The 14,823-nt window shown below is 44.3% G+C and overlaps 1 protein-coding gene across 1 annotated transcript in view; it reads right to left on the bottom strand.

Annotated features, from left to right (window-relative positions):
- DCBLD2 (discoidin, CUB and LCCL domain containing 2) overlaps nucleotides 1–13,731 on the bottom strand; it is a 42,624-nt gene extending 28,893 nt beyond the window's left edge. The window contains exon 1 of the mRNA XM_085238342.1: nucleotides 13,309–13,731. Coding sequence (XP_085094468.1) covers nucleotides 13,309–13,420 — 112 coding nt within the window. The 5' untranslated portion in view covers nucleotides 13,421–13,731. The remainder of the gene's footprint in view (nucleotides 1–13,308) is intronic.
- Between the last annotated feature and the right edge of the window lie 1,092 nt (nucleotides 13,732–14,823).

The raw sequence follows: 14,823 nt of genomic DNA, 5'->3' as shown, positions 1-14,823 counted from the left end.
TCTTCCAGAGGTGCCTCCAAATGCAGTCTGAATGAATTATCCTGATGGATTACAGATGACCCCTGGGCTATGGCATGCTGATGTCTGATGCAATCATGCAGCTGATTTAACATAATTTCTCACATCCAAGTTCTTTATATCAACAAAATAGAGAAGTTCAACCAACATAAGCATACTGAGTGCATTTGATAAGAAGAAAACGTAAGATTTAATAAAATGAGAGGCTATCGCACATGCAGAAGCGGATGCTAAGTACTCTATTAATATCCACTAGAGAGATTAAATGATTTCAACAACTATGAAAATAATTATCCAGAACTTTTTTCCCCTGAGATCGACTGCTGCTAACAACTGCTAATCTTGTTTCTCATTATCAAAACACGTTAAAAATGAATCTTACAGCCTTGGGAATGCTTTCCCACTCCTTACTTGTGGAAGAGGGAAGGATAAAATAAAGATATCAGACAGTTTATGATTAAAGTATAACTGATCAAAACACCAATCTCCATTTTTAACGCATGGCACAGCTACCTGTACAGATGACAAGACAAGGGGAAATGGTTTTAAACTGGAAGAGGGCAGGTTTAGAGTATGGAAGAAATCCTTTACTGTGAGGGTGGTGAGACACTGGAACAGGTTGCCCAGAGGGGCTGTGGATGCTCCCTCCCTGGAAGCATTCAAGGTCAGGCTGGATGGGGCTGTGAGCAACCTGGTCTAGTGGGAGATGTCCCTGCCTTTAGCAGGGGGCTGGAACTAGATGATCTTAAAGGTCCCTTCCAACCCAAACCATTCTATGATTCCATGACACAATCTATCCACTGGGTTTCCTGAGAAGATCCTGCCTAAGTAAGCTATGACTTTCTGTAGGTTTACAGTTACACATAAGATGTAATTCAATCTTTCTTAACTATGTAACGGTAGAACCAAATCTATTTGTTACATAAGCAAAAATATATATTTAAATCATTCATTTTAACTCCAAATATGCAACTCTCTCTACTTCAGCCTTCATTCATCTCTCCTCTTCAGTTTAGCTCCTGTGCACCACATTTCCCTAATCATTAGCAGCATTATTGGTACAGCATCTACTGTTTGCCTTCCTCAGTGCAGACAAGGAACACTAAAGAATTAAGTACCTTAAATCCTGAATAGCTTTTTAAGGTATTTCCACCACAATCCACAGAAGTCTGTTCTTCAGGAGGGAATCTGCTCCTCTGTCAGAATTAATTTTCTTAACAAGCCAACAAATACACAGCCCACTTTCATCTTCATGACATTAATTTGCCTCAGTAACATACTGCTGGAGCTCTACAGATGTTTCACAACATAAAATGCCCCACACCTCTGCAACGAGGCCATCGCTCAGTCACACTCAAAGGCACTTAAATTAGTGCAGCTGTGAACAAAAGCAAGCCTTGTCTGTCCAATGCTCTGGGCCACTTCTTCTCACACCCCTTCTGGTACAGGAGGTAAACACTTCTGCAGCCATGTGGTATACCAGACTAGGGACTCAAGATAAAAAGAGCTGTTAGTTTTAACCTAGAGTAACCACTCCATTTATTATATGGCGCAAATGCAGCGGTGCCTTCTCTGACAGAAGAATGGCTCAGCGTGAGGGTAGAGAAACACCAGCAATTGCTTCTTGGTCAGCCCTGCCAGTTTGTGGTGGCATTTTGAGCTCCCCTGCATCCCAACCAGAAACAGGTAAGCCATCTCTCCCATGGGAAGGCCACTCAAAAAGATGTTGCATGGGCTTGAGGAATGGAGCTGGCTGAAGATGCACCAGTGCCCTTCTCATCTCCAAACCACACTTGCTTTGGGCCAACTCATTTCTATGAGGCAGTTACTGTACAACTGTCAGTGCAAGGCAAGTAAAGGAAGGCAGGGTGGATTGCAGTTGTCTCAGCTTCAGTTGATTTACTTATCATACGTGACCAATCTGGTAGCCTTCTATGATGGACTGACGGCCTTGGTGAACAGGGGAAGGGTGATGGATGTTATCTACCTGGATTTCTGCAAAGCCTTTGACATGGTCCCTCACCACATCCTTCTCTCTAAATTGGAGAGGTACGGATTTGAATGATGGGCTGTTCAACGGATTAGAAAATGGTTGGCTGGACACAGCCAAACAGTTGTGATTAGTGGTTCTATGTCAGGGTGCAAGCCGGTCACAAGCGGTGCCCTCAGGCATCCGTTTTGGAACCACTGCTCTTCAACATCTTCATCAATGACATAGATGATGGCATCGAGTGCACCCTCAGCAAGTTTGGAGATGACACCAAGCTGAGCGGTACAGTCAATACATTGGAAGGAAGGGAAGTCATCCAGAGGGATTTGGACAGGCTGGAGAAGTGGGTCCATGAAAACCTAATGAGGTTCAATAAGGCCAAGTACAGGGTGTTGCACTTGGGTTGGGGCAATCCCAGTTATTTATACAAACTGGGGGAAGATCTCCTTGAGAGCAGCCCTGTGGAGAAGGACTTGGGGATCCTGGTGGACTAGGAGCTGGACATGAGCCAGCAGTGTACACTTGCAGCCCAGAAGGCCAACTGTGTTTTGGGCTTCATTAACAAAAGGGGTGGCCAGCAGGGAGAGGGAGGTGATTGTTTCCCTCTATTCAGCTCTTCCCATGAGGCCCCATCTGCAGTACTGCGTCCAGGCCTGGGGCCCCCAGTACGGGAAGGATGTGGAGCTCTTGGAGCAGGTCCAGAGGAGGGCCTCTAAGATGATCAGAGGGCTGGAGCGCCTCTCCTGTGAGGAAAGGTTGAGGGAACTGGGTTTGTTTAGCTTGGAGAAGAGAAGGCTCTGGGGAGACCTCATTGTGGCCTTTGAACACTTGAAGGGAGCATATAAACAGGAGGGGGAATGGCTGTTTACGAGGGGGGATAGTGATAGGACAAGGGGGAGTGGTCTTAAACTGAGATAAGGGAGGTTTAGTTTAGATATCAGGAGGAAGTTTTTCATGCAGAGGGTGGTGATGCACTGGAACAGGTTGCCCAAGGAGGTTGTGGATGCCCCATCCCTGGAGGCATTCAAGGCCAGGCTGGATGTGGCTCTGGGCAGCCTGGTCTGGTGGTTGGAGACCCTGCACATAGCAGGGGGGTTGAAACTACATGATCATTGTGGTCATTTTCAATCCAGGCCATTCTATGATTCTATAATATTTGCTGTCCAAAATACAGTAATAATTCAAAACAAATTACCTTAAATCATTACATCCTCAAAGCAGGTAAGTGATTTTCTCCCTCAGCCACTGTGTACTAATGAAACTGACTACTTCAAAAGAAGAGAAAATACCACCAACTGTTTAAGACTGCATACCTTCTGCTTATTGGTGTCAGGGAAATGATGTGAGCAAGTCTCCAGGGACAATTACAATTTGCTTAAATAGCCTCCAAGCAAAAGCAGCTGATAAAGGCAGGCTAGCTGTGGTTTACAAGAGGACTCCATCAGTGTTCTGTGTTCAAGGATACATACAGCAGAAGCCCTCCAGGATCTGCTGCCCATACTGAATAAAAATGACAGTTCATGTTGTGTGTTGTCTTTTGTCTGGCACATGCAGCTTGCCTGCTTCCCAACACATATCATTTACTCAGCAATCTGCACCACCACACTTGTAAAAATAAACAGTGTTGTGCTTCAATGCTCTGAGTGCTACACAGCAAAACACAGCTGATGAAGGAAACGAAAAGGAACACACAGATGGTCACACAAAACTGGATCACAATAGCCAGTAGGCAAGGTCAGAAAAAACCCCAAATCACTTAAAAGGTATTCAAATGCCTTATCCAGACTGGTCAGAACAGAGTTTCAGAAGTCTTCTATACTTCAACAAAGAAGTAAAAAAGTCTAGACTCACACTAGCAATACAGATACTAAATTATCACTACTGTCACATTTTTCTCTCTTTCATTATCAGATCAAAGAATGGCCAGGGCTGGAAGGGACCTCAAGGATCATGAATCTCCAACCCCCCTGCCACAGGCAGGGCCACCAACCTTCACATTTAATACTAGAGCAGGCTGCCCAGGGCCCCATCCAACCTGGCCTCGAACACTTCCAGGGACGGGGCATCCACCATCTCTCTGGGCAGCCTGTTCCAGCACCTCATCACTCTCACAGTAAAGAACTTCCCCCTGACATCCAACCTAAATCTTCCCTGCCTCAACTTAAAACCATTTCCCCTTGTCCTTTCAAAGAGTTGACTCCCCTCCTGTTTGTAGGCTCCCTTTAGGTACTGAAATGCTGCAATGAGGTCACCCCGCAGCCTTCTTTTCTCCAGGCTGAACAAGCCCAACTCCCTCAGCCTATCTTCATAGGGGAGATCACGAGCACACAGCCTGCACGGCGGGTCCACATTGACACAACCTGATCTAATAGCCAGTGGCTGCAGCACCACCTTGGCCTCTTCAAACAGCAGCAGCTTCACACCTCGTGCCCTCCTGGAGCTCACCGTACCCTTGCTAAGCTGCATAGTAGTTCTACACTCAGGTTACAACCCTATTTGCCCTTTACTGAGTACGGGTGTGTATGGGTCAACTGGTGTCTGAGACTGGTGTCTGTGCATGGGAGCATGTACAGTGGAAACAATAGGAGCTAGAACAGGGAGAGGAAAACCAGTTTGGCTACCATGGAACAACAGAAGATGGCTGGAAGCTGATGGTTTGTGTCTTCAAACAACAGTGGAGCATCCAGATGCTTTCAGAAAAAAAAAACAACAAGAAAAGTTGGAATTATTCGTGCCCAGTAACTGTACCAAGAGCACTGGCTTTAAATACAAATCTCCAATGCTCGTTAAAGTTCATGCTCCAATTGCTGAAACAATCTACATCTCACCATTAGCATCCCCTTCTGCCTCTGAAGGTGACATACAGCATTGCCTTAATTTCTAACACGTTTTCAATGCTAGTTTCAAGATTACAATGAGGATTGTTAAAGGCCTCCCTGTCGTGAACGGCTCCATCCAAGCATCACAAAACATAAATACACAATTTGTTCTAAACTGTAACTTGGTCCCAACTTTGCCTTGTACATGTTCCATTAAAAAGAAGATATTTCCATTCCTGGGATGGTCTACGAATACAATCAATCAAACAGACATTGATGTACTACTGAATAAGATGATTATTTAGGAAGAGGACAGTAAGTCTACTTACTCAAGTGACTGTTTTTTAAGTATGAAAATGACAGTGTATGTTCATATATGTATATGAAAAAAAACAGTATAACAAGAGCATGCAAGAAGTTAGCAATGTGTGAAGCTCCAGGAAAAAGTATCTGCCAACTTTAAACCTGCCCCTTGGCTTTGCTTCAGCAGGAAGAAAAGGATTCCTTCTGTTATACAACTGAAGAGCTTGGAAACAGCTCTTTAAACATGAAAATACCAGTAATGAACATGCTTTATCTGACATCTTCACATATATTAGAGGAAAATTAAGCTTTTGTGCATTACATTTATCTCTTTTTTCCATCCTCATGATACTGAGTCACATTCCAACACCTGTACACAACTTATGAATAGCAATTAGCAGATAACAGACCTTACCAGTTTCACAGAACTCACCAATTTGTAAAAGAAAAATTCAGTGCCAATAGCTCCGTTCTATCCCACTGGACGTGGTACAATATCTTTCCCACATCTTCATCATTTTGGAGCAAGCAACATTTAGCTAACCAGATAAAGCTTTAACTGGCTACAATCCTGTTGACAACACAACAGCTGCCAACTATGAAAATCACTGTGGCCTTGCTGGCAATCTAAGTGCTCAGTGTATTCCACACATGTGCTGGATCACTGCAGTCTTTCAGAAGCAAAATCTCTTAGCTCTGAGAAGTAATCAAGTGAAATCACAGCAATAAAAGTCATCTTCTGTTTCTACTGCTTTCCCAATTTGCTTCCGTTTCATTCAAGATACTGAGGGACTTTCATCTGCCTCATGCCTGTGGGGCTGGAGTATAAAAAAAAATATTTACATCCAAACAGCTGTACACCCCAAGTCTAATTAATACGCCACTTTAGTTCCACTTCAATATAAAACTAACAGAGATAGGATGTATAACAAAAACTGTGAAAAGTGATGGAGCAGTGGAACAGGCTGCACAGGGGGGTTGTTGATTCTCCTTCTCTGGAGATATTCAAGACCCACCTGGACACCTACCTGTGCAGCCTGCTGTAGGGAGGCTGCTTTGCAGGGGGGCTGGACTTGATGATCTCTGGAAGTCTCTTCCAGCCCCTACAATTCTGTGATTCATCTACTTGGACTTGTGCAAAGCACTTAAACTGTCCCACATGACATCCTGGTTGCCAAACTGGAGAAAAATGGACCACTCACTGGATAAGGAATTGGCTGAATGGTGACACTCAGAGAGTTCCAGTCAATAGCTCAATAACCAAGTGGAGACCGGTAGCAAGTGGCATTTCTCAGATTTTGCCATATCTGAATTGAGTTTTTACGTTATAAAGACTGTATGAATGCAGTACACCTAAACTTTTAGTGAACAATGAAACAAAAGCACAGGACAGAAAAAAAATCTGAACATTTCTTTTAGTCTTTTTTTTTTTTTTTAATTGCAATGAGCAAAACTGATGTTGTAATACAGTCTTGCCAACGAAAGACAAACTGATGTAAAGAAAGCACAGACGAAGTTCTTCTCAAAAGAAAACAACAAACAAAACCACCTGAAACAATTCACCAAAAAGAAACAAACAAACAAAGTGCCTGTCTTGACCCCTCTATCTGAGCCTAAATTAGAGGTCACTTTACAGAAAGGTGGATCCACAGGACTGCGGACCAGAAGGGCCTTTTAAACAGGATGTTTTGTATGGCATAACTGCACAGACCTGGGTTGGTATGATTTTAAACTGAGAGAAATCAGAATGCTGCATAAAATTTAACTTTCCAGATAGTTTTCAGACTTTAAAAGTGTCTTGAGAAGAATAATTCTTGAGTGTTTCTGAGACTATAATGCTTTAAGCACTCAGAGGGGAAAAACAAACAACTCTTTTCTAACTTATTCTTAAATAATACACCTTCTTTACAACATACGGATGAATTCTCTGTTATTCAGTACTGGAACTGCCAAGAATGACACAACGAAGTTCATAAACTTCATTCAGCTTCCACAAAAACATTTACTAATGCAACAACTATGTATCATAACAGTGGTACAGAACTGGAACTTTCCTAATTCTGCTACCCTTCAAAACAGACAAGATACGTGAAATTTATGTTAACAAAAGTTCATTCCATTCATCCCTATCTCAATCTTCATTCCCTTTCAGTAGCACAAAAAAACCTAAAATTTATTTTTTTCAGTGAGATGTTAAGAACAGCGGATCTCAATAATTCTAAGAAGATAATGTTGTAGAAGGGAAAAATTCAAAACACCTATCGTACAGACCAGCAAACAGGCTCAAGTAGACTCTTCTCATTAGTAAAAATGAAAAGTAAGCATACGTGACAAGTACACACTCAGCCCCTGCTGACATGTTCTTGTTTAATAAACCCCTTTTCTTCAGAACGATTTCCCTTGTTAAAATAACTACCTATAGCTGCCAAGTACTTGTAAAGGCTCGAAAGTCTCACACACTGTATGATATTGTATGTTTTTTTTGTGACTATATTTCAATAGTTTTGTATCTATAGAGGTCCACTAAAATCATAGCCTCAATGCAAATGCATTAGGAAATATTTAAGAGTGTAAGCTGTTATGTATGGACAAAGCTCAACACCCATGCTTGATTTTCAGGGCACAACTGGTCTCACCCAGGTCTTAGGATAACCAGCGACTGAGTTTCAGCACACATCACCTGTTTGCTGGCCTAAGCCTTACTGAATGAAAGCTTGTGGTCATTTTCATTCCAGTCTTTGCACTGATAAAAGAATCTGCCTTACTCAAACAGAAAGAACAATTATAAAAGTAGAGATTTTGTATGAAATGCCAATAACAAGTATCCAACTGTCAGAGACTCCCATAATTCCAAGATCTACGTGCTGAAATAAGCGAAACACAAGTAGCTAGATAAGGCATGAACTACGTCTGCCTTTAATTAATTTTTGAAGAGTTTAACAACCATAAAGAAAAGCATGAAAATACCAAAAATCTGGCTTCTCAAAGCCATCACATTAATGAACAGGCTTCACAGGCAGTAACCCATTACTCTGTAAAAGCCACAGCTGACAATTTTGCAGACCCACAGTTACACTAGTCTCTACGTGGCCTTTTAAGTTAATACTACTGCTACCTGTCCATCCCCATAACATCAGCTCAATAACAAACCTACAGCCTATGCTTGCACAATGATTTCAACTATATCGATGTTAAAAATAATAATAATTGATTGAATAAATTAACCTAAAAGAAGCTCATCACTAGGAAATACAGGAGGAGAGAAAAAGCCTTTGACTATAGAACCAATTCCTGGTAATCCTGACTGAGAGCTTCCCCACTGTGAAGCACAGAATTGCAAGGATGGGGATGATGTGCAACAGCTTATTCAAAAACCTTTTAAAATATAGAAAGTAACCAACAGAGAAACATTTGTCAATAAGGTGAGCAGCACTTCCAACAAGAATCACATTTGTACTGATGATTACCTGAGCTAAGCTGATTCATTCTAGGCAGCACTTCCCTAGTCGATGACTAGTTGATAAAGGACTGCAGCAATCAGATTAAAAACCTCACACATTACTTTCCAGAGCAAAAAACACGTGGGAAAGCCACAGAAAAGGAAACAATTTGTTTTTCTCTTACGCAAGTAACATAAGAAAACATTTCACCCTATCACAATCTCCATCTCCTTTCAATGGCACAAACATAGCTTTTGTAAAGATGTACTACTCTGTCAGAGGGCCACTGGCTTGAGATGCCCAATAAAACAGCCCACAGACTTCTGAAAGAATATTTATTTACATTACTGCTTTAACACTAACTCGCATACTCATTTTTTGAAGTCTTGTGCGCACACATACATGAATATACAAAAACTATGCGCACCATACGCTTGAATCCAAAGCAATATGCAATACATTCTGGGATGGAACACAAGAAGCCTAAGGGCACGGACACAAAATGGCGGTGGCAGCACACTCTCAGGAGGAGCAGTACTTCAGCAGGCTCCTGGACATCAGCTGTGCTGAACAGAATCAGCACTGCATGGCAACCTCCCAGACAGCATGGGTCTGCACACCACGTGTGTACCTTCTGCCTACCACATCTACTTAACTACTACAAATAAGGCTCAGTAATCGGAGAAGGAAAAATAGTTTTGCTGATGTTCTTTTTTTCCAAATGCGAAGTAGTAATCATCATCTTTAGGTTTGTACTTGCAATAGCATCTCACACCTCTCCTGCTTATGAATAGCACTCTTCCACACAGTTCTGTAGGGCACTCCCTCTCCCTAATGTCCACACTTCAATGCTGGGATGCAAAAAAGAGAATGAGAAAACTCAAGGCAGCAGACACAGCAGCTAAGTCTGGCAGAACTTCATGCCTCAGTCTTGAAAACCTTTTTTGTATGCCTTGTCACAAGGACAAAGGGGATGTGCTTCAGCACTCCTGCCTACATGGCACAAATCCTGAATCCTCAAGAGTCAGCATTCTGCACAATAACATCTGCACAATGCTGCATTCTTAAGTGAAACTGTAACATTAGCGAACAGTAAATAGTTCAACAGAGTACTGCTCTCCTCATCATAAAAGACCTACTCTAATGTTTATTTGACAGGTAATAAATCTTCCATCCAACAAGCTTGGAGGGGGTGTCTTTTTAATCAAAATAATTCCTTAGGGTTTGGCTGTGATCCTCTTCTTCCCAGATGAGCCTAGCCCAGCACTATGGACACAAAGGGCAAAGAGACACTACCCAGCAGAATACAGCAAGAGGAGGAAACGGCACTGGTAAGAAAGGCAGCACACGACAATTGTCACACAGCACAGTCATGTGGTAGTGCTTCACACTGATATGCCAGGAGCTCTTTGCAAAAAATCTGGGGTGCATAATTACGCCCTTTCAGCTGGAAGGTTTTCCTAGTCCCCAGAAGAGATGGACATTTATTTCCAATTCCACTCTGATCACAGTAAAAGCCACAGCTGTAGGCTGCCTTGCTGGCTAGTGGACCAGAGGTGAGGCAGGGGCACGGCAATGAGTACATTGAGGAGCTCCAGAGAACAGCCAATGGCTCCAGGAACACTGATGCTCCATTGCAAGACAGGAGGCCGTGGATAACTTTCACTAGGCACACAGTCATTAACTCTTTCTCCCAATGTTTCAGATCACAGTAACTCAACACTATACATTTAAAAGGGATTTTTCTCTGCTGTGCTGTAGCAAATGTTTTTTAAGCTACAATGATGAATCACTTTCTTGTAGGAGGCTTGATTATGCAATAACATTCTCATAATTGGCAAAACATAGCAATCACATTCAAAAACAAGCACTGTAAGTCTAATCCTTTAAAGAGAAAGTGGTAAACAAATCTGCTTCAAATCACTTGGGTATTAACTTCAGCACTGAAAGTTTATTTGATACTTAAGGCCTTATACGCAAACCCATATTCACTAGGAAACCAATCAGATGACTACCAAACATGTGATAAAGTTCTTGTTCCCTTCAACCTTTGTACCTTTAGAATAACTGACATGACCTACCTTCAATTTGGGTGCAAGACAAGCAACCATTTCCCTCTGAGCTGTTTTACAATGTCTCTACACCCTCAAAAAAGCTTACTAATAAACACGTCACACAGGATTTATACCACTAGTTGGACATCTCTTAGGAGCACACTGCTTCTCAAAATACAATCTGCAAAGAGCAGGAATGGGGCTGGACTCCTTTTCCTCACCTACTTAATTATATGAAAAACAACTAAAATGCTTTGTGTTCCTTTCTAATATTAATTTCCTAGCAAGCAGGAGCTCAAGTCACCACAGCGTTTTCAAAATCACATGAGGTGACTTGCACACAGCCCCCTGGGCAGTTCCTGATGCACAAGACTGTATCAAATGCAGTAGAGGTACTTTTCTCTTGAGCTTTTCTCAATGTTTCCAAAGGTGTTAGACCTCATGCAAAACGCTTTTATTTTCCAAGTCAGCGAGTCACTGCTCAGCACCCTGTCCCAAAGAATGCTGAGTTACCTACACAAGATGATTTTCAACATGACAGACTATGCTTTAAAACCACAACACAGAGGGCTATTAAGTGAAAAATCTATTCACTGCAGTATCACCCAGACTTCTTCCACCCTAGTTTTGACTTCCTCACTGGAAGGGTAGGAAAACTCTTGACAAACATTCAAAATAAGTTTCACACTGACCAAAAACATACAGTTATTTTTTAATCACTTGATACCAGCGAGGAGCTCTCCAGGAAAGCACGTGGGAGATGGAAACATTCCATCTTCAGAACAGGATCCACATACCTTGCAGTATGCGAGGCTTAGAGCTGCTGAACAGCAAGAAAGAAAACGAATAGCTGTTTGTTGAGAGGATCAGCTTCCCTAGTGTACCGAGCCAGCCTGGGCTCCTACAAAACACGTAGGAACTCACTGTATTTCTTCTAAGAGATTAAAGGTAACTTTAACTGTGGAATTTCCTAAGCTTTGGGTACTTTCCTGGTAATCAAAATATTCTCTTACAACTCTGTGCACATATTTAATGTGGTAATTTAGTTTTGTGCAGACTCTTCATGAAAAAGGCAGCAGTTTCATTTCTATGTCTACTCTTTAACCAAATTAGAATGACGCCAATATAGAAGATACAGGCTCTCCAGCCTTTTCCGTAGTAAGATAAATGAAAATATATTATGAGGAAACGGTCACTGACAAGCAGAGTTTTCTCAGAATTTCCAACATTTTCTCACTATAAAGACCATTGTATCCAACAGCACAAGAGATCTTAACCTTTGGTTATTGAATAAAATGAAGCTTGTCAATGAGCAGCTTTCCCTCCCTCTTTGAAGCAAATCTTCTGAGCAAACTGCAAGCATTAAGCAGACAGACCCTTTAAATTGAAATTCTGGGTAGGAGTACAAAAGGAACAACACGAACAGCACACTTAGAAATCCACTGTCCACGCACTTACTATGTGGTGCCAACCCTTTTGCATACAGCTGACCACTCACTGAGCCAATTCAGCTCCCTGAGCTGAAGGAAAACTACACCTCTTTCTTTTCCCCCTGGTTATTTCAGTTTTCTCCTAGAATAACAAACACAGTCTGCTCACCAAAAGGTCAGACAAGTGTCAAGTCAGCAGAAGCATTTGGAGCACACATCTAGGAGCCTGATGCTTCAACAGCACGAACCAACACCTCGCTGCTGCCAGACTCATCCAGAAACAGCCTTCAAAAGACACAATGCTCCAACTGCCCTCTTTCTTCTCAAAAACAAATGAGTCTTCTCCTCCTCTGTTAACAACAACAAAAGCACACCAAATGCTTGCTGGTGTCAGCTTCATATGTGTAAAGGGTGGAGACAAGATAAGACAGTGGAGTAGTTTCCTCTATGAGCACTTCTCCAGTCTTTTTTCATACAAGAAATGAGTTGTGTGTTTATCAGTACACTGCATGCATTTTCTGATCACCTCTATGCATTTCAACACAGCATCCGTGACATTCAGATACATTTCCACCTCTCCTTCAGATGTGCAGAAATTTACTTGAAGAGTTCCCAATCCAAAGCCAGAGAGATGCCAAAGCAACAGGAGCTGAAAACTGCATTTCTCAAGCCCTGTATTCACAGAAGGGAGAGCTTCAAGATGCTGTCAAAACACTCACTCCCACCACTCTCTCCCAAGGCTGTGATCAAAGTGACATTTACTGCGGCATCCTCTGATCCGCTGCCACGAAGTGACCACATCTCGCTCTGTAATTTTCAATCCGTTGAAGCCCGATCATTAATTCCACCAAGGACAAACCTCTCTGACTTCTATTTAAAAAAAAAAAAAAAAACCACACAGCGACCAACCACAGATTCAGCACTTTTCCCTTAGATCGGCTCCCCCGATCCCCCGATCGCAGTCAGCACGGCGCTCTGCCCCCCGGCTCGCACCGCTCCGCACACCGCCGCCGAGCTGAAGCGCAGCAGCCGTGCCCGCCGCCCCGCGTTCCCCCCGCCGGAGGAAGGCCTGCAGCCTCGGGCGGCCCCGGCGCGCTGGGAGAGGGAGGAAGGAACGGGGCTCCGTCCCTGCGAAGGGGCTCTTAGCGACCCGGGGCCACGCGCCGGTGGCGGAGCACAGCTGGCAGCCCGCTCCCAACCGCGCAGCCACGCACGGCCCGTTTCTCTCGCTAGCCCGCCCGCTCGCTCGCTCACCTTTCTGCGCTCCGGAGCCCCGCAGCAGCGGCGGCAGGAGGAGGAGGCCGAGGCGGAGTAGCGAGGCCGCCTGCCGGGTCCCCGCGGGGAGCGGCCGCCCCGGGCTCACCATGCCCCGCGGCGTGGCCGGCGGTCCGAGCGCATCGCGGGCTGCGGGCTGCGGGGCGGCCGGGTCGGGCCGCGTCTCTGCCCTGCGCCCCGCGGCCGCCGACGGACCGAGCGCACGCCCCCAACCGCCGCCAGGCGCCCCCTGCCAGCGGCCCAAGCGCTTCCGGGTGCTCGCCGCGGTCCCCGGCGGCTGAGGGGCTGCCCCGCTTCCTGCCGCCCCCGCGACCCGCCTCCGGCACGCGGGAGCCCCGGACTCGGGAGGGCTCCTCAGAGGCGGGGCGGGGCGTTTGCCCCGCGGGAGTCGGGCCAGTGCTTCGCCGCCCCTCTTTGTGCCTCCTCGGTTCTCCCTTAAGATCTGACCGAGAGCATTTCGCTTTTGAGGCAAAACTGCTTCAGAAAACTCGGTGGAGCCACGAGTTTCGCTGTTCCAAACAGAAAAGAATAAACTGGTGTCGCTGGTCTCTGCTTATAAAAACGATACAGAAATTGAGAGAACAGCCAAGAGGGCTCAGGGCATTGCAATTCCGGCTATTTTTCATTTAGCTCTTGGAACACCTAGTGTGTGATCAGAGGCTGGTTATAGAGGGCTATGCTCATCATAAGGAGCAGATATTTTGATTTTGAAGGAAAAGAATCCTATCTTTCAAGTATTTCAACAAGAAAGCAAAATTGCACTTCTGAAGAGACTTAGAGTAGCTGGTGTTGTACTGAACTAGCTGCCCAAGGCAACCATGAAAGCCTACTTGGGGGACAACAAGCACTCAAAGCATTCTCTGCATCCCTCAACAGTTCTGTGAGGCAGATGCTGCTTTCCTGACCAGTGGTGTCTGCAGCCACTGCACCACCATGGCAGGAGGGGCACCTTAGGAGAAGTCCTCCCCAACCACACAGCTGCTCAAAGAATTGTTTAAATGGCACTCACTGATTGCGTTGAGATTACTGTTGCTAGTCAAGATGTTGAGACTAGACAGACAGCCGAGTTGATGCCCAGTGCTTGCTGAGGCTATTTTCACATAAAAACACGCAGGGTGTCATGAAGCGTTCATTAATGCAAGTTTACTAAGTTTTATACTTTGCTGCTGCTGGTACCTTTTTAGCAAGACCTCAATGAAAGCAGTCAATGAAGGCTGTCTGACATGAGGCCGTTTTAAGTCAGGATGTAATAGTCACTGAGACATCCCGCAGCACGTAATGGAAGATGGGCTGTAATCTATATGTGGTCCTTTGTCTCCCATTCAGCAGACGCAGAGGTTCATACCGCAGGTCACGTGAAGCAGTTATATCACTGCAATAACATCCTTTCTGCACTATAGAGACCACATTCCTAGGATCACTAATCATTAGCGGTATTTGTTGTGTACTGGAAAAATCGCTCCTTGAATAATTTGTGGCTTAATAGTGCCGTGC

This window comes from Meleagris gallopavo, chromosome 1 (assembly GCF_905368555.1).
Source record: "Meleagris gallopavo chromosome 1, MGAL_WU_HG_1.1, whole genome shotgun sequence".
NCBI classification, from domain to species: domain Eukaryota; kingdom Metazoa; phylum Chordata; class Aves; order Galliformes; family Phasianidae; genus Meleagris; species Meleagris gallopavo.
The sequence above is the reverse complement of the archived record's forward strand: the minus strand, read 5'-3'. Positions and strand labels throughout refer to the sequence as shown.